Here is a 21,022-nt window from a genome sequence, read left to right as displayed (position 1 = left end):
CCCCTTTAGTTCATGTCCATGTGTCTTAAGTTCTTTAGCTTTTACATTTCCCCTACTATTCTTGCCCTTCCCCTGTCTATTTTCTACCTACCGTCTATGCTACTTATTCTCTGTACCTTTTCCCCTCTCTCCTCCTCCCACTCCCCTGTTGCTAACCCTCCATGTGATCTTCATTTCTGTGGTTCCACTCCTGATCTAGCTGTCCTCTTAGTTTGCTTTTGTTTTAGGTGTGGTTGTTAATAACTGTGAGTTTGCTGTCTTTTTACTGCTCATATTTTTATCTTCTTTTTCTTAGATAAGTCCCTTTAACATTTCATATAATAAGGGCTTAGTGATGATGAACTCCTTGAACTTGACCTTATCTGAGAAGTGCTTTACTACCCTTCCATTCTAAATGTAAACTTAGAACGCCCTTCCACTCTAAATGTAAGATAGAGCAATCTTGGCTGTAGGTCTTTGGATTTCATGACTTGGAATACTTCTTTCCAGCCCCTTCTTGCCTGTAAGGTCTCTTTTGAGAAATCAGCTGACAGTCTGATGGGAACTCCTTTGTAGGTGACTGTCTCCTTATCTCTTGCTGCTTCTAGGATTCTCTCCTTCATTTTAATCTTGGGTAATGTAATTACGATGTGCCTTGCTGTGTTTCTTCTTGGGTCCAAGTTCTTTGGGACTCTCTTAGCTTCCTGGATTTCCTGGAAGTCTATTTCCTTTTCCAGATTGGGGAAGTTCTCCTTTGTTATTTATTCGAGTAATTTTTCTGCTTGTTGCTCTTCCCCTTCCCCTTCTGGTACCCCTATAATTCGGATGTTGGAACATTTAAACATGTCCTGGAGTTCCTAAGCCTTTCCTCATTTTTTAAAATTCTTGCTTCTTCCTTCTTTTCTGTTTGATTGTTTCTTTCTCCCTTCTGGTCCACTCCATTGATTTGAATCCCAGTTTTCCTCCCATCATTATTGGTTCCCTGTGCATTTTCCTTCATTTCACTTAATGTAGCCTTTGTTTTTTCATCTAATTTGTGACCAAAATCAACCAGTTCTGTGAGCATCCTGATCACCAGTGCTTTGAACTGTATATCTGAAAGGTTGGCTATCTCTTGGTAGCTTAGATATATTGGCTCTGGGGCTTTGATTTGTTCTTCTGTTTGAGCCATAATTTTTTAGTCAGGCAACACCTGTTACGTATGAGAGGAAGAGCCTTAGGTGTTCACTAGGGCCGGGCAACTCAGTTGCTGGATTGTGACACTGTATGTGGGGGTGGGGTCAGAGAGGGAGCAATGGCACTTGCTCCGTTTTCTCTTGGATTTCAGTCCCCTCTGCCACTTCCCACAAACAAATTGGGCCTTTCTAGTGCTGGTTCCCGTGTGGGTGGGCTTGTGTACATTCTAGGACCCTGTGGGTCTCTCCAGCGAACTCTCCTGTGAGGCTGGGAGTCTCTCCTGGCATCTCAGCCCCAAAAGTTTTTTCAGTTGGTGCTTTTAGGTTTTATTTCCTGGTGCTGGGGCCCTGGGTTGTGTGGTCTGTCTCACTGCCCGTTTTTGTCTGGTTTATCTGTGCACGAATATGTGACCATGGTCAGCCAGCCACCCATCCTGCACGCCTCACTGGGTCTCTGGTTGCCACACTGTTCCCAGGATCTGCCAACCGCTACCTGTGCGCCCAGGTCACTGGCCACTGCTTTTTTCTGCTGCAACCCCTTTTTGCCGGCTGCCAACTCTGCCCCTCTTACCAATCTGGATGAATGGTTGTTGGACTTCCATACAGTTCAATTTTCTGTCTGTTCTGGTTGTGCTTTTTTTGTTTGTTTCTAAATTTTTTATTGTCCTTAATTTTGGTTGTGCAAGGAGGCACAGTGTGTCTACCTATGCCTCCATCTTGGCTGGAAGTCTGGAGGTCAAGATTATTGGTTAAGGTGACTGTTAAAATCACTGTTGCCTGAGGAAGAAGATTATCTAGGTCACACTGGACTTCAGTTTTTAGTGGAGACTCCAGGAAACTGTAAGATTTGTTAATATTTAGGTTGTAAAGCTGAGGAGTATTTTTTTATTGATATTACCTTCAAACTGGCAACATTCCTATAATTTTTCCCCAAGATATTTATGTTGGCAATTTACACATAGAATTTTATTAGAAAAGAAAAGCTATTTGATTTACATAATGATAAAATAGTAACACAAGCCAGTGTTCCTCCAGTTCTGTGTACTGAGGTATCAAAAACCCAAGTAAAAAAGACATGAAAAGCATTTTCTCATTTTTTTTTTACCTTTCTGTCATTTCCCTTTAGAACACCTGTTGTTTCTGTCAGAAGAGTTAATGCAAACTTTGAATTTTACTGCATTATTATTTTGTGTTTTAGGATGGCAAAATTAGAAATGACATATCTTCTTTAAATAAGTGTCAAAGCAAAAGTTCATACATATCAATAAGCTAATGAATAAGCATTATGGTTGTTTCCCCCACCCATGATCTCCCTACCCTGGTTATTATTAGAGCTCCTAGCAGTGAATACATTCTCTTCTTAAGAAACCAAGTGAAAATGAGCCTCACAAAACAAAAAACTACATTGGGGGATTCCAGCAAATTTGGCAAGTTTATAGTGATTCTTATAGTAAGGTCATAGTAAGGTCATAAATTCTAAAAATTTAAATTCATAGCCCCACCTCCTTAGGGGCCTGAACAAACATGGACAATGCACGTGAACTCTGAGTCACCGGAGTGGAGCTGCCTCAATTCATGTGTATTTCTGGTTCTGCCTCTGCATCCCTTTGTATTTGTTGAAATGTTTCTCTGTATTTGCCATATCATTTACGAATATTTTTATCTATAATTTTAATACCTAGATCTTTGAAAACCATGCCTTTTACCTTCTGCCTCCTTTCTTCGGTGTCCAATATGGTACTCCACAGTCAGTTTCTTTAAGGAAAAAATAGTTTAATTAATGAACAAGATGCTGTCAGTGTATTATAGGAAAAAGAGAAGAAAAGACAGATTAAAGCTCCTTTTCATTTTGCTGTGCTCAATCCCCAGTTGAATGGAATAGTGTTGAGCGGCAGCCAAAACCATGGAATTTGAGATTACTTGTTTAAATATTGAATGAAGGCTCAGCTGAGAGAGATGGGCTTTAGTGCATTATTTTTCCTTAGTGGAATTAAGGTGACTTTCCTTTGCACATTGTGTCACCTCAATTTATGAGCTAAACAGCTCGGGTGGGTTGGGTAGCTTAATCTTGCAGGTTTGTAGAATATGATGTTTTCACAGCAGAAGAGAAGAGTAGATGATAATCCTCTGAACCTTTAAGAAACTGAATTTTAACAGTTCAATATTTTTTTATTCTTGTTTTATTACAGCTGTCCCAATTTCCCCCCATTGCTTTCCCCTGCCCTGCCTACCCCCAATTCCCACAGTCAGTCCCTACCCTGTTGTTCATGTCCTTGGGCCCTCTATACTTGTTCTTTAATGTTAGTGGTATCCAACCTTTTGGCATCTCTGTGCCACACTGGAACAAGAGTTGTCTTGGAGTACACATTAAATACATTGTGACACATAGTCACAAAATAATCTCATGTTTTAAGTAAATTTGTGATTTTATGTTGGGTTGCATTCACAGCCATCTTGGGCTGCATGTAGCATGCGGGCTGCAGGTTGGACGCCCCTGATAGACCCTTTCCCTTCTTTCCTCCTCACCTCCCCTCTGGTCCCTGTCAATTTGCTCCTTGCTTCCATGCCTCTGGATCTATTTTTTGTTTGTTTGTTTGTTTGTTTTGTTCATTAGGTTCTGTTGAAAGTGATGACATATGATATTTGTCTTTTACTGCCTGGCTTATTTCACTTAGCATAATACTGTCTAGTTCCATCCATGCTACTGCGAAAGGTAGGAGCTCCTTCTTTCGTTCTGGTGCATGGTATTCCACATTTTTTTATCCACTCCTCTACTGATGGGCACTTAGACTGTTTCTAGCACTTGGTTGTTGTAAATAATGCTGCCATGAACATCGGAGTGCATAGGTTCTTCTGAATAGTGTTTCAGGATTCTTAGTGTATATTCCCAGCAGTGGAATCTCTAGGTCAAAAGGCAGTTCCATTTTTAGTCTTTTGAGGAGATTCCATACTATTTTCCACAGTGGCTGCAGTAGTCTGTCACTATTTGCAGACAACATAATACTGTACATAGAAAGCCCTATAGGTTCCACCAAAAAACTACTAGACCTAATAAGGGAATTTGGCAAAAGAGTGGAATACAAAGTCAGTATTCAGAAATCAAAGGCGTTTTTGTACACCAACAATGAAATATCAGAAACAGATACCCAGAGGAAAATCCCATTTACTATAGCAACAAGAAAAATAAAATACCTAGAAATAGACTTAACCAAGGAGGTAGAAGATCTGTACTTGGAAAACTACAGAACACTGAAGAAAGAAATTAAGGAAGACACAAACAAATGGAAGCATGTACTGTGTTCATAGATTGGAAGAATCAGCATCATTAAAATGTTCATTATATGTTTATATGCAATTTTATATGAATACCTATGGAATTTAATGTATAATTTTTGAAGAACCTCACTATCAGGAATTGTGGGCAGAGAGGTTTAAGGAAATTGAGAGAAGTCCCTGCTACCACGACTCACTGTCCAGTTGGATTTGATACAGTAAAGGGAGAGAAACCTAAATCACATGATGGGGCACATCATCGCTTAGCACAAGTCAGAGCAGCGAGATTTGTGAAGGGGGAGTTATTCAGTATTACAGGATAAAACACATTTTTCAGCATATATATATATATATATATATATATATATATATATAGTATTAGTAGCTATATGATGGAAAGGTTCTCATTATCTCTTATTGAAGTTTCCAAAGTGTTAATGTGCTTTTATTTCTTTAAAAACAAATTAAGTCTATCAACATGATTTGAGAATTATTAGTATTCAACAAATTGCTCTTGAAAGCTACACATCAAAATATTACTTCTGTAATTTTATGCGCGTTATGTTTCTCATCACTATTCTGCTCTTTCCCATGCTGTGTGGGGCACCAGAGGTGGCTTTCAAGTTTTAAAGCAAATTAATCTACATGTGAAGTGGCTAGTAGACTTGTGATTCTGGAAACTGCCGTATCAGAGAGCCATTTTTAGATTTTTACAGCTGTCTCTGGCTTTTGTTTTTGTTATGACCTTGTCATTTAAACATTGCATTCAAATTAATGTATGCTAAGAGTTCTTATTTCAGGAACAACTTTTCTTTGTAAAGCAGAACAGAAAGTGATAACTTATAGTGAATGCTTAATTAATGGCATGGTAAACTGGAAAAGATAGCTACTCAAGAAATTTTTTGTAGCAACGTGGTCATCTGAAACATTTTTCATAAATATGAAATATATATGGGCATGTGCATTTCAGGAGGAGAGTTGCTTCACATTATTATCTAGGTGGCTATCTTGGTAAAATTTTAAGGAATTAGATTTTTCTTTAAAAGTTTCTAAATGTGACAGTATAGAAGAAAAGTTAAGGGGGGAAATCCCTAATATAATTAAATATCATAAGAACATACTTATAAATACGGATATGTAATATTTCTCTATAGTTGGTGATAAAGACATGTTGTGATGAATTGAGCATAAAAGTGAATTTAGAGACTTTGAGTTTTCTTTTTCCCCTCTACGCATCTGCTGTGGCTTTGTAGAAATAATCAGTTACTCAATTCTTTTAGCTATAAAATGGGGATTGTATACTGAGAAAGGTACTGCAAATGTATTCAAAGTCAACTCCTTATATAATGTACATGAGGCTATTCTTAAGATTCTAATAATTACTTGTAGGAAATATCAGGACAGGCTAATTGTAGTCATCATCACCCCAACAATAAATGTGTATTCAATGCCTATGATGCAAGAAAAGGAACGGGGAACTCCAGCTCCTCGCTCTGAAAAGGAGTCAGAACAAACCTGGGGCTCCTCCACTCACTCTGCTCTACCCCTTTTCTAGAAAGACACCTTTTTTTTTTTAGCTCAGACCCAGAGGAAAGACTGTGAACAGTTATAGTTTATTATTCATTTGATAAGTATTAAGTGAAGCCATAAGAAATTGCCATTTATGTAGATTAAAATGAGTAATGTCACAGCAGCTGCATTAGGTCCCATTTAATTACAGAGCTGCTGGTATGTGCTAGGCTTTGTCGTAGGACAAAGCTAAAGGCACAGTGGTTAACAAAAAGACAACGCTTGTCTTTCTGGATATTGCATTCTCTTCGGTGGTCCAGACAGAGCTCTCTTACTCTAGACTCACATCTATCCAACTGCCTTCTCTACATGTCCACCTGGGTGCTGAATAGGTATCCAAACACGTTTAAACCAAATTCCTGATGAATACACAATACACTTAGACTTTATCTACTTTGTAGATAGATATCACAAGTAGAAGGATATTGAATGTATGACCTAGCCCAAGATCTCTTTCTTTTTCTGTGTCAAGGTAATAGAGCCAATAAACAAGGCAGTAATTTCTATAGCACCAAATGGTGGTTTTCATCTAGTGAATTTTAAAATATACCCAGACATAAAAGTGGAGCCTGGTAGACTGCTAAACACAACTATAATGTATTTGCTCTTTCTAATACATTGTGACAAGCTATTCTGTATCCTTCACGACACATGGTAAATAGCTGAGACGTGTCATGAGTCGGTGAATGAGCTCTGGATAGGGAATCAGCAGAGCTAGGCTGCAGTTTCAGATTTGCTATTGAACTCTGGTACTCAGGTATCCATCAGGAACTATAGTAAGTTAACTGTGTGTTGAAAGTAAATGAGGTAATGACCAAGTGGTTTAAAAATTCACTCTTTAGAAGGGGGAGAGTTGTATATCAGATTTAGGTAATAACAATGTTCATGTTCATAATTTAATGTAAACTATGTGTGTTTATTGTTTGGTTTTGGTTTTGTTTTTCTTAACTAAGGTACTACAGACTTCAACATTTTGGTTTGAACAAAACCCAACTCTTTGTTTTCAAATGTCTCAAACTGTGTCTGAGTTAGTCTTTGCTCAGTGAGCAGATTAGTCTCCACCATTGTTCTTTTAGATTGTGTTCACTATAATATATCATTGATATATTAATTTTTACATTAAATTGCTATAAGTGATTGTATAAAAGATTTGTTAAAGTATCTTCTAACATTTACAAATATGTGATTCTAAAATTAAGTGGGTGGAATTGAAAAAAGTATTTCTCTGGTTCATCTTGTCATTCTTTTCTCTTAGCATGTCCTCCATATGTAGTTAATTCAAAAGAACAGCATGGCAGAATGAATTAACTGTCTTAATGAGACGGCACAAAGTTGGGAAGCAGACATGCCCTGAAGCTGTACAACAAGTTTCCATAGCCTTCTTCTTGCATTGCTGAGAACACAACATTCAATTTAGTTACATTAGGTTACAAGAAAGCAGACACTTTCTTTGGAGACTTTAATTTTGATGCCTGTGAGTAATGTATGAATAAAAGGGGAGAGGGGGAAGTATTTCTCTTCTGTCATGAATATTTTATTACTTCTCAGATATTTCCCTGGAGTTTGATATGCGTTTTCTTTGTATTAAATAATATTTATATGTTGGTTATATAGGTAAGTGGTATAATGTTGCAAGAAAAAAACCACTAAAATAAATCTGAAAATTCACTTAAGTCTTGTACGCTAGGTATCTTTGAACTATGTAAGAAAACACCTATACCTGTTGACATTGAACAACCTTTGTAACAAATCAACCTTTCTTATATTTTATATTGGGAAGCATAGCAGTGGGTTGTAATTTGTAGAGTTCGGGAAAACTTGCTAGATGTTATAGTAAATTAAAATGTTTTTATTTACATATATAGTAATCACCCCTTATTATTATGCCAAAAAACCTTTTTGTCTCCCTCCCTTATATTTGAAGCAAGTTGAAAATTATCATTAAGTTCTAATAGCAGAAGCTATTTTTAGAAACAGAAGGCAACAAATCTTCGGTTTGATTCTGAAACTGTAGAGCAGAGGTATCGAAGTCATTCTCACCAGGTACCACATCAGCCTCATGGTTGCCTTCAAAAGGCCAAATGTAATTTTAGGGCTGTATAAATGTAGCTACTCCTTACCAGTTAAGTGAGAGCTCGGCACTGTCGCCGGGTAGAAACAAGGTGCCAGGCCGGATAAAACAAGGTGGAGGGCTGGATTCAGCCTGTGGGCCTTGTGGGCCTTGTGTTTGCCACCTGTGCTGTAGAGGAACAGTTTGGCTTGTCACTGTAAATTAAAAGTTCATTTCAGGCCATTTGCTATTTCCAGGCATGATACCTTCATCTACCATTTTTTGATAGCTTTTAAAATCTAATGCAGTGTTTTTTTGGTCACTGCTCTAAAAGATGATATGTAATCTAATGAGAGAAATATCTCACTATATTGAGGTGACTTTGGGAAAATCATTTAATTATTTTAGCAGTTCTCATTTTATAATTATGATGGAAGTAAAAGTGTGCCAAATACCTTTTGTGTGTCTGTGTATAGAGAGCCTGATTCATTTTTGGCATTCATAGAAAAATGGGTTTTTAATATGATCTGAGTAACCACTAGAAAGGGTGGTCATAGGTAACCGAGTACCCATGGTGCAGTTTGTTCAAGATATTCCGATGCTGGAAGATCAACAGTAAAGGTGGGGAGAGGAATACTAGCAAATGGAATAAAAAAAGAAAGACAAGAACTGGACTGAAAATATTACATAAAATTCAGTCCCAGGAGAAGAGTATTACACAGGACAAATATGTGTTTATAAGAGGTATACTTCACCAGGGATATAGGAAAATTCTAAACCTTTATTGAAATATATTAATATATAAAATATTTAAATGTTTATAGTAAAAATATTTAGGTATTTCTTAACATTTGTAGGATTAGGAAATTATATTTTCTAATCATCCTCCTAGCTCCTCAAAATCTTAAACTTCTTCATATATGATCAAGCCAGATCTTTAAAATTCTATCAAATATAGATATTTAGTGATAGAAAATACTCACTTGGAGAATAAAGTTGCCAAATAAGGCAATCTAAAAAAGCAAAGTGTGAAAAAAAATTGACAGAGATTCCTGTGAAAATAAGTAAATGGGATTAAACTAATCTAGCAGAAGTTAAATACATTTGCATTTCATTTTTACTTCAAAGTGTTGTAAAAATCAGTCCTTACATCTGTGAAGAGGGAGCCTTTTCCTTCTCATCAGTGAACTTTGTGCAGTCTTTGACTGCAGGCTTGGATGGTGTTTTCGGTTTGCTGCCCCGTGTGCTGTGAGTGAGAAGACCGAGTTATCCACGCTGAGTCACTCTTCCTGGACCAGAGCATTCTGCATCAGTCAGCTGGGCCCGGGCTTCTCTGGTGATACTCGTTTTATGTTGGCTCTTACCATACCAGTGAGTCAGTGACGAAATTGATTACCTCTGAAGAGTTACTAAATTGTCTTTTAGGCTTTAAGTATGTGATTCAGTAAGTATATTTGAGTGAATGAGGGTTGTTTGTGGTTTCTGTCTTCAAATTTGGGCAAATTATATTTAGAATCATAATCAACTTTGACTGCAATGGCAGTGGTTTTTATCAGTGAGTTATAGAGCATTTCTGTGAAACAAGTGTTCCAGGCAAGATGCTGAAAGTCGTCAGGAAATGTCCTTTTCTTGATATCAAGGCACAGGAGCTGAACAGACAGCAATTAAAATGACCTGCATGACTCCTCCACCTCCTTTCCTCCAGGTGGGATCATTGAGGCCTCCATAAGTGATGTGTTAAGTTACAGTATGTAGTGATAGAAATTTGTTAAATCTCTTGTCAGTGAAAGTTAACAGTCAGTGAAAGTAATAAGTGTAAGAGTAGCTTTCTGTCCTCTAGTAGGAACAAGCCAGTGACCATAAAGGACAAGGAAGAGTCTTAGGAGTTTGCCCTAGGAAACATTTAGTGAGCAGCTACAATGTGCCAGGCTTGGTGGGATTTACAGATAGGGTTTCTTTCCCCAACTCACCTTGCAAGGAAAGGGTTAGATGCTCTGTTACTGCTTCCTGTGTAATAATAACTGTGCTAGATGATGTCTGAAGTCTGTTCCAGCTTTAACTTAGGAGTCTGATAAAGAAGCTAAATTTGCTAAAGCTGCAGTTCAAGTTGCAGCTAAATAAGAGATGGTGTGTTCTGCGTTCTTTCTTCTCCATTTTTCACAATGCATTTTCTCTGGTTTTGCTCTCCATTTCCTTATCAGGTCTCCAAGTAGAATACTATAGGAGGAGGACTACCCAGTGTACCTCGTAATTTGAGAGCATGCAGATACACGATTTTATTTTTATTGTTTAGAAACACTAGAGTTTTTTTACTTCAAATACGTGATTTCAAATTTTCCATTTTTTGTCATTTTAAAATTATGGTAAATTAGAAACCAAATAAATAATATGTGAGTGGCTTGCTAGACTTAGTGTTTCTTTTGAGAGTAGACAGTTTTCTCCAGTTTTCACGAGAATCAGAAACATTTTGTTTTATGGTGGTTTACTCTGACTTTCACATGTCCCTGAAGAAATTGACTGACAGTAGGAAGCAGCCTGCACTTGAATGCTTGCCATGGGTAACCGACAGTTGCTCATATTTATTTATTTATTCATTGTCTCCATCTATAATATTGTAGCGTTTTCTAGAAAGTATATGAGTAGGATTTTAATTCCAGCTTTTCCCCTAGAATTACTTATTCCTAAGCACTGGAAATAACTATTCACTTGATTTCTTAAAACCTTAATTTCCTTTTATAAAATAAGGATGTCTAAACCTTGTAAATAGTAAGGGGTCTGAGAATCATCATTTTGTCACTGCTAAAGATTTGTAGAAATGTAAGCTATTAGTATTGAAACATCAGTAAGTATTACTTTATTTTTATTGTTAGTGACAGTATTGTATTTGTATTAAATTCTACACTAAGAATTTATAAATGATATTCTGTATGTAATAGTTGACCTAATAAGTACAGTTAGAATGATGTGGCTCACACAGCTCCCGGTCACAGACGACCCTCAGATCTTGTTTTCCGAGACTGTTTCGGTAGAGTCTTGTATGGTAGAACATGAAAAAGAGAAAGAACACCTGCAAGCCCACATACCACCAGCATTCCTGAACAGGTAGCTCCCCGTTTAACTCCGGTGATTATTACAGGTTTTTTCTTTTATACACAGCTGATGTTTCTCTTGATCTGTTGGCTTTACTGAAAGTAGTCTGCTTAATCAGTTACCTTGTGAAATTACATACAATCATTTTATTCAGTTCTTTTCTAGTGGGTTTGGCATTTTGCTATTTCCTTTTCATTTTCTAACAAACTGGTCAATCAAAATTTTAGAAATTTGCCTGGTGTAGCTAAATGAATTGAGTGTAGGCCTACAAACCAAAGGGTCCCTGATAAAATTCCCAGGCAGGGCATGTGCCTGGGTTTCAGGCTGGTTCCCAGCAGGGAGTGCGCAAGAGGCAACCACACATTTTCTCTCTTTTTCTCCCTCTCTTTCCTTCTCTCTAAAAATAATATAAAATCTTTTAAAAATTAAAAAAAAATTAGCTTCCCCCTGCCTCAGGGGAAATTTGAAGGAAAGAATATCTGCTTACTCTAGAACTGAAAACCTTCTCCTTGACTACAAGGAAAGGAATTAGGAAGTGAAGATGAAGAACATATGTCCCTCTTTTTTTGGACGAAACTGTAGGGAGGAACATACCCTTTTTTCTCCACTCAAGTTCTTCAGCTGGGGGCCTGTAAATTAGACTGACAAAAGACAGATTTATAAGAGAAAAACAAACAAATGTGCCTCCTTTATCTCTTTCCTTGAGTTCCGTTGGTGACACAGTGCCCCTGAAAATAACTTACTGTTGACTTCAGCGGAAATACAGGTTGATGTGTTGCCAGGGCCACAGCTGGGATGTCAGGACTAATTTGGGAGGTCACAGACTGCCACTCACCCACCTTTGGACCAGTATTGATTTCCTGGCATTTCCTGTCACTGGAAGGAGTGGGATGGAGGAGCCAAGACCAGAAAGTGTGTTCTTCACTCAGTTCCCCTGTGAATACTTAAAGATATTCCTTTGAGCTGTGGATATGGACACATAGAAAGTATTTTCTAAAAAGTTTCTTCCAGTAACTACACCTTCTCTACAACATTGCAAGATTTTGCCAGTCTGAAAACCAGAGAGGGCTGTTTGTGTGATGAATGTGCAGATAGTGGAAGCACAGTAAGGTCCAAATTTTAGGCATGTACACACAGGTGGACAGCAAAAAATACTAATTTAGCTCTCTGTCCTTTTGAGAGAGTAGCCTTCCATTGCTTTAATAGGGTCGCTGACCAAAAAGGTCTGTTGGTGTTTGCTGATCAGCAAACAGACATCGCATGTGTATTTAAATTCAGCTCATACCTAGAAGTCTACACAAAGTGATTGATTATAGTTAATGTTCGTAACTTACAACACAAACAGGAGTTGTTTGTAGAAGATGTTTGCTGGAACTTCTAAAGCATCTTGTTTTCACTGCTGAAATTTAATGTTGTTTTGAAAGGCTGTCTTCTCTTTTTGAAATTTTTCTCTTAGTTGAAATACCTTTTGTTTTCCTGGTTGTAGATTCCTATGGGCAGATAGGTAGTTGTGAAGACATAAGCTACTGATTATTGAAAATTCCAGCAGTCTTTTTTTAAAAATAGAAATTGATAAGCTGATTCTGAAATTTCTGTGGAAATGCAAGGGCATAGAATAGTCAAAACAGTATTGAAAAATAACAAATCAGTAGGACTTACATCATCGGAATTTGAGACCTAACTCTGAAGACTTTGTAATGAAGACAGTGCGGCACTGGCAGGAAGATAGGCAGGCAGATTGGTGGTCTAACACAGTGTCCAGAATAGACCCACACACTTATAGTCAACATTGACAGGGTACCAACGTGATTTAGTAAGGAAGGGAAAGTGTCTTCAACAGATGGTGTTGGGAAAAGTGTTTATTCACATGAGATGAAGGGTACCAGAATAAGCCATCCCCAAATATGCCACTTTTGCATAGGGATTATTTTGAGCTAAAGGCACAAGTATAAAGTTCCCCTTTAAATAAAGAAAATACACATTTATAAAGATGTGCTTGTGTCCTAATTTATCTGGCTACCTTTTTGAGTCTTCTTCATGTGATGTCTGTGTGTGCTCCCACATGTATACATAAATTGTGTTGTTTTTTTCTTGTGAGTCTGCCTTTTAGTAGTTTGATTCATGGGCCCCACCAAGGGAACCTAGGAAGGTAGAGGAGAAAAGATCTTGCTTCCCCTACAGGAAATAGAAAAGAACCTGAACTGCGACTTCATGGCACACACAAATTAGTTTGAGATGAAACTGGACCTAGACTTAGAAGCCAAAACATGGCACCTTCCAGAGGACAACGGAGGAGAGCATCTCTGAAACCTACCTTAGGGAGGACACAGAGCAGTACCATAAGAGAGTCGATAAATTGGGAGTAACCAAAAATAAAAACATCTGCTCATTTTATCAGAAGGTAATATCAAGAAGATAAATAGGCCATTAACGCAGTGGTGAAGTATCGGTCTCGTAAATACGCCACAAACTGAAAATGTGTAACATCTAAGCAGACAGCCCTCACTTTATTGCACCTCACAGGTGTTGTGCTTATTACAAACTGAAGGCAAGACTTTCCACTAACAAAAAGATTACCAGTCACTCTTTTGCAGTGCTCCGGAACCTGACCTGCATCATCCGACAGAAGGCTTGTATCCAGAAAAGATGAAGAATTCTTACAGTGGAATGATTAAAATAAGACAGTCCATTTCTTTAAATGGGCCAAAGATTTGAAGAGGCAGTTTATAGATTAGGCATATCACTAGTCGAGAAAGAAGTATGACAAAGTGCTCTACAGTTTTAGTCGTCAGGGAGCAGGTGGAACTCCCATGCATTGCTGGTGGGGGCGTACAGTCACTCTGGAAAAACAGATGGCAGCAGGCCCACTCCTTGGTATTTATTTATGAGAAATAGAAACATATATTCACAAAAGTCATCTATACATGTCTATGGCAAAAAAAAAAAAAAAAAGAAACCTCATAGATAACAGTGTGGTGATCACCAGAGGGGAAGGAGGTGGGGAGAGGAAGGAGAGGGTAAAGGAGGATAAATGGTGATGGAAGGAAACTGGACTTGGGGGCAGTGAACCCATAATACAATTACAGATGATGTATTATCAGATTGTTCCCCTGAAGCCTATGTAATTTCATTAACCATTGTCACCCCAATGAATTTAAATATTTAAATTAAAAAATGTTCATGGCAGCTTTGTTGCTAATAACCCCGAACTGGAAAAGCCCGGGTGTCCATCAGTAGGAGACCAAGGACAATGTCTGATGTATTCATACACTGGAATACTACTCAGCAGTGAATGAACAAATACATGTAACAGCATGTCATAAATCTCAAAAAATGAAAAGACATGAAAGAACTCAGACACAAAACACTTTATGCTGTGTGATTCTATTTATATAAAGTTGTAGAATAACAAACTACAATGACAAAAATGAGCCCAGGAGTAGCTCTGGGAATGGAGAGAGGGGAAGAATGCTGACTGAGAAGCAGAACCAGGGAACTCTGCGATGATGGAAGTGGTCTCTCTTGGTAGGCATATGGGTGATGGGTTACATAGGTACAGTGATTTGTCCAAACCTATCATATAATAGACTTGTGATCCATGCCTTTCGCTATATATGAATTATAATATTAAAAAATTTCACCCCCAAAATGACAGAGTATTTTTCCATCTGTCTTACTATGATTCTCTTTCCTACTTTAGATGTTGAACAGCTTAGTCCCACTATACTGAGCCTTTCAATAAATGTTAGTTCCTTTTTTTCTTCCTATCCCATCCATCTCAAAATTCTTTCTATCCCATTAGCTTGTTATAAATGCAGAGGCCAGCATTCCAGGTAGTAGGTAGTAGCAATAGTTCATTCATTCATCATGCATTTGCTGACTACTTGCTTTGTATAGTGAAACTACAGAGGAAGGGGTTAATTATGTTAACAGGCATTTCAGAAGTAGAATGTGTGGAATGTGAGGATTCCAGGAGAACTCAGATAAGGTCAGTGAAGAGGCTCAACTGATTTACTTCTAGTATAATATTTAGAATCAAATCAAGAAATGGGCACACTGATTATTTCTCTTAGGAAGGGTTTAGCCTCATCTTTACAAATATAAACATTAACTAGCTGTCTCTACCTAAGAAATTTGTTTATTATAAGTTTTGTACCTTAAAAAATATGTGTATCATAAAAGACCCAAATGATACCTGTGATCTGAATGTACAATATATCTGCCCATGAATGCTGATTTTTTTTTTTTTTTAGAAAATATCACTTTGTGCTTTTTGATTCTAGCTGACATGGCTGATGCCACTGGTACAATATTGACTTACCTCGTCTCTTCTTTTTCCTCCAATCAGTTTGACAAAGGCTACTCCTACAATATCCGTCATAGCTTTGGAAAAGAAGGCAAGAGGACAGACTATACGCCTTTCAGTTGCATGAAGATTATTCTAAACAATCCTCCAGGCCAAGGGGATTATCATGGTAAGTGCTTCCACTTAATGTGTTTGTGAAGTACCCAAGCCCATGAGCTCTGCAGGAAAAACGGAAACAGCGTAGTGGCGTTTTGCATTACTGACAGGAACTGGTTTCTGGATTAGGTCAGTTATCAGTGTCAACCAGAGCCCCATTACTCTCCTGTCCATTTGTCTTATTGCTGAACTAGATCAGGCAAGAGAAAGGCACTCAGCCTGCAGCAGTCTCTGCGGGGCCAGGTGCTTCAGTGCTCAGTGCCTAGTGCCCAGTGCCCACTGCCCCTCACTGGCTGTTCTCTGTCTTTCTTGTGGTTTGCGAGTGTCTTAGGAGATGAACACAAGTTCTTCAAAGCTTTTTGAAGCTGAATACCTCAAATGTTACAATAATAGTAGATCAATCACTTTTCAGAAGACTGTGAGGAAGTATATTTTATTCTCATTATTGTCATCTGACTAACAAACACAGATTAAGTCAGGAATTTCACTAGTCCTGATGGTATCAAACATCTATCAATTTGCCTGAGTTGTAGGTTAATATACACACACACACACACACACACACACACACACACGTGTGTGTGTGTGTATGTGTGTGTGTGTTCATGTTAAACTATTTTCTATAGATTTCTGAGTTCAGCAACTCTTTCTCTAAAATAGTTCCCGTGGTATACCTTGAAAATTTCTTCATTTGGTCTGTCAGAAAACGGTTTAACAATCCACATTAATATATTTTCTGGACTGCTGAAGTTCACTGCATTGGATGTCAAAGTTTTCTTGTTTTACCATCTTAAATGAAACTTTTAAAAAAGATTTAGACACATTTAGGTTATTAAAGATCATATAATCACAAACAGAATTTTAAGAAAGATGCTACATTTGTATAGAACATTTAAAAATGCTTCTACATTCATATTTAATAGATGAGAAAATAGCTCATGTTGGTGGTATAAACAGTGAGTGATTCTTATCACTTGTCAGTCACTTAATGTACCTTTTAGAAATGCATATTCTCAGGCCCGCCCTCAGACATAAAAACTCAGATGTATTTACGAGTTCCTTGGATGATCTTTATGTTTTCTGAACTTGGAAAACTACTGGCCAGACACTTCTAGTTGAGAAAGCCTCTAGCGTTTCTTCGAAGCCCCTACAGACCGGTAACTCAGATTCAGTCTGGCCAAGTGAAGCTCCTCTCAGAGGTTCTCCTGTCAATTTCTAGGTCCTAGCATTTGTCACTTACTTTGTTGACTTTTATTACTTTAAATGCAGGATTTTAAAATTATTATTCCTGAAAAGTTATATCCTATTTATTCCAGTCTATGCTGTTTGTTTTACTTTGTTTTTAATTTGAACCATCAATTAAAAATGTTAAACTTAGCAAATACTCAATGATTTCATATTATTTATAGACACATTTATCTATCTTTTTTCTTTTGTTTTTCTAAGTTTTTTTCTGGGCTAACCCAAGATTTTTTAAATTAAAAAAAATTATTTATTATTTTTTTATTTAATTATTTTTCAAGTACAGTTTCTGTCTATTACTCCCATCCCAGCCCACCCCACTGTGCTCCCCCCTCCCTCCCATTTCCACCCCCTTTAGTTATTGTCCATGTGTCCTTTATACTAGTTCCTGTAAATCCCTCCCCTTTTTCCCCCTTAAATTCCCTCCCCTTTCCCCTCTGGTCGCTGTCCCCCTGTTCTCTATTTCAGTGTCTTTGTTTTTATTTTTCTTGCTTGTTTGTTTTGTTGTTTAGCTTCTTGTTAAAGGTGAGATCATATGATATTTGTCTTTCAACACCTGGCTTATTTCACCCAGCATAATACTTTCAGTTCCATCCATGCTGTTGCAAAGAGTAGGAGCTCCTTTCTTTCTGCTGCATAGAATTCCATTGTGTATTCAGACCATAATTTTTTGATTCATTCATTTACTGATGGGCACCTAGGTTGCTTCCAACTCCTGGCTATTGTGAATTGTGCTGCTATGAACATTGGGGTGCATAGGTTCTTTGGGATTGGTGTTTTAGGGTTCTTAGGATATAATCCCAGTAGTGGAATTGCTGGGTCAAAAGGCAGGTCCATTTTTAGTTTTCAGAGAAAATTCCATACTGTTTTCCATAGTGGTTGTATCAGTCTGCAATCCCACCAACAGTGAACTAGGGTCCCCTTTTCCTCACAACCTCTCCAACATTTGTTGTTTGTTGCTTTGTTTATGATGGCCATTCTTACTGGTATAAAGTGGTATCTCATTGTGGTTTTAATTTGCATCTCTCTGATAACTGGTGATATTGAGCATCTTTTCGTGTGTCTCTGAATCCTCTATATGTCCTCCTTGGAGAAGTGTCTGTTCAAGGCCTTTCCCCATTTTTTAATTGGGTTAGTTGTCTTAGAGTGAAGTCGTGTGAGTTCTTTGTGTATTTTGGAGATTAAACCTTTGTCTGAGGTATCATTGGCAAATATGTTTTCTTATACAGTTGGTTGTCTTTTTATTTTAATGCTGTTTTCTTTACTCACACAGAAGCTTTTTATTTTGATGAGATCCCATTTGTTTGTTCTTTCCTCTATGTCCCTTGCTCTAGGGGACATATCAATAAAAATGTTGCTGCATGGAATATCTGAGATTTTCCTGCCAGTGTCCTCCTCTAGGACTTTAATGGTGTCACCGTTTATATTTAAGTCTTTTATCCACCTTGAATTTATTCTGGTGTATGGTGTAAGTTGGTGCTCAGGTTTCATTTTTTTACACGTAGCTGTCCAGATCTCCCAACACCATTTGTTGAAGAGGCTATCTTTAGTTTATTTTATGTTACTGTCCCCTTTGTCAAATATTAATTGACTGTAGAGAGTTGGGTTTATTTCTGGGCTCTCTGTTCTGTTCCATTGGTCCATGTGCCTGTTTTTATGCCAGTACCAGGCTGTTTGATTACAGTGGCCTTGTAATACAGTTTGGTATCAGGTATTGTGATCCCTCCTGCTTCGTTCTTCTTTCTCAAAGAAACAAAGACCTGCTATTCAGGGTCATTTATGGTTCCATATAAATTTTTGAAGTGTTTGTTCAATGTCTGTGAAATATGCCATTGGTACTTTAATAGGTATTGCACTGAATCTGTAAATTGCTTTGGGTAGTATGGACATTTTGATTATGTTAATTCTTCCAATCCATGAACACAGTATATGTTTCCATTTGTTTGTGTCTTCCTTGATTTCTTTCTTCAGTGTTGTGTAGTTTTCTGTATACAGGTCTTTACCTCCTTGGTTAGATTTATTCCCAGATATTTTATTTTTCTTTTTGCTATATCGAATGGGATTTTTTAATTGATTTCTGCTTCTGCTGATTCATTATTAGTATACAAAAATGCCTTTGATTTCTGAATATTGACTTTATAACCTGCTGTTTTGCCAAATTCATTTATTAGTTTGAGCAGTTTTTTGGTAGAGGCTATAGGATTTTCCAGGTACACTATCATGTCATCTGCAAACAATGACAGTTTTGTTTCCTCCTTTCCAATTTGGATGCTTTTTATTTCCTTTTCTTGTCTGATCGCTGTGGCTAAAACTTCCAATACTATATTGAATAGAAGTGGTGAAAGTGGACAACCTTGTCTTGTTCCTGAACTTAGTGGAAAAGCTTTTAGTTTTTTCCCATTGAGTATGATGTTGGCTGTAGGTCTCTCATATATGGCCTTTATTATATTGAGGAATGTTCCCTCTATTTCCACTTTTCTGAGTGCCTTTATTATAAATGGGTGTTGTACCTTATCAAAAGCTTTTTCCGCATCTATTGATATGATCATGTGGCTTTTGTTTTTGCTTTTGTTTATGTGATGTATTACATTTACTGATTTGCGGGTACTGAACCATCCTTGCATCCCTGGGATGAATCCCACTTGGTCATGGTGCATGATCTTTTTGATGTATTGTTGGATGCGATTTGGCAATATTTTATTAAGGATTTTAGTGTCTATGTTCATCAGCAAGATTGGCCTGAAGTTTTCTTTCTTTGTTGTGTCTCTATCTGGCTTTGGAATTAGGATGATGCCGGTTTCATAAAAAGAGTTTGGGATTTTTCCATCATTTTGGACTTTTTGGGATAGTCTGTGAAGAATAGGGGTTAGCTCTTTCTTAAATGCTTTGTAGAATTCTCCTGTGAAACCATCTGTTCCAGGGCTTTTGTGTATTGGGAGTTTTTTGATTACTGCTTCAATTTCATCTGCTGTTATTGGTCTGTTCAGGTTTTCTGCTTCTTTTTCATTGAGTTTTGGAAGTTATATTTTTCTAGAAATTTGTCCATTTCATCTAGGTTTTCAAATTTCTTGGCATACAGTTCCATATAGTAATTCCTTACAGTCCCTTCTATTTCTGTGGTATCAGTTGTAATCTCTCCTCTTTCATTTCTGATTGTGTTTATTTGGGTCCTCTCTCTTATTTTCTTGATGAGCCTACTTAAAGCCTGGTCTATTTTGTTTATCTTTTCAAAAATCCAACTCCTGGATTCATTGATCCTTAGAGTTGTGCTTTTAGTCTCTATGTCATTTAATTCTGCTCTGATCTTGGTTATTTCCTTCCTTCTACTTGCTCTGGGCTGTCTTTGTTGTTGTTCCTCAAGTTCTTCCAGGCGTACGGTTAGGTTGTTTGTTTGAAGTGTTTCTATCTTCTTTAGGTAAGCCTGTATTGCTATGAACTTCTGTGTCCCATAGGTTTTGGATTGTTGTGAGTTCATTTTCATTTATTTCCAGAAGCTTTCTGATTTCTTCCCTAATTTCAATCTTGACCCAGTCGTTGTTTAATAGCATATCATTCAGTGTCCATGATTTTGGGTATTTTGGGTTTTTTCATGTGGGTTTGGTTTCCAGTTTCAGTCCCTTGTGGTCAGAGAAAATGTTTGGTATAATTTTAATTTTCTTGAATTTGTTGAGGCTCATTTTGGGTCCTATCATGTGGTCTATCTTTGAACATGTTCCATGTGCATTTGAAAAGAATGTGTATTTAGCTTCTTTGGGATGAAGGGCTCTATATATATCAATTAGGTCCATTTCATCTAGGGTGCTGTTTAATGCTGCAATGTCTTTGTTGATATTTTGTTTAGAAGATCTGTCCATTTTTGACAGTGGGGTGTTAAAATCCCCTACTATAATTGTGTTGCTGTCAATATCTTTCTTGAGGTCCTCTAAGATTTTCTTTATATATTTGGGTGCTCCTACATTGGGTGCATATATATTTACGATGTTAATGTCTTCTTGGTGGATTCTTCCCCTGAGTATTATGAAGTGACCTTCTGGGTCTCTGTTTACGGCCCTTTTATCGAAGTCTATTTTGTCTGATATGAGAATTGCTACCCTGGCTTTTTTTTCTTGTCTCTTTGCTTGGAAAATTTGTTTCCATCCTTTCACTTTTAGTCTGTGATGGTCTTTTGTCCTGAGGTGGGTC

The 21,022-nt window shown here is 37.4% G+C and overlaps 1 protein-coding gene across 1 annotated transcript in view; it reads left to right on the top strand.

The window, feature by feature from the left end:
* Positions 1-21,022, top strand: part of PRIM2 (DNA primase subunit 2) — a 294,335-nt gene that overhangs the window by 230,211 nt on the left and 43,102 nt on the right. The window contains exon 11 of the mRNA XM_037056323.1: positions 15,485-15,611. Within this exon, the coding sequence (XP_036912218.1) occupies positions 15,485-15,611 (127 nt within the window). The remainder of the gene's footprint in view (positions 1-15,484; positions 15,612-21,022) is intronic.

This window comes from Sturnira hondurensis, unplaced genomic scaffold (genome assembly GCF_014824575.4).
Source record: "Sturnira hondurensis isolate 20B ecotype Veracruz unplaced genomic scaffold, ASM1482457v3 Scaffold0008908, whole genome shotgun sequence".
Lineage (NCBI taxonomy): Eukaryota > Metazoa > Chordata > Mammalia > Chiroptera > Phyllostomidae > Sturnira > Sturnira hondurensis.
This window is presented reverse-complemented; position numbering and strand designations above follow the sequence as displayed.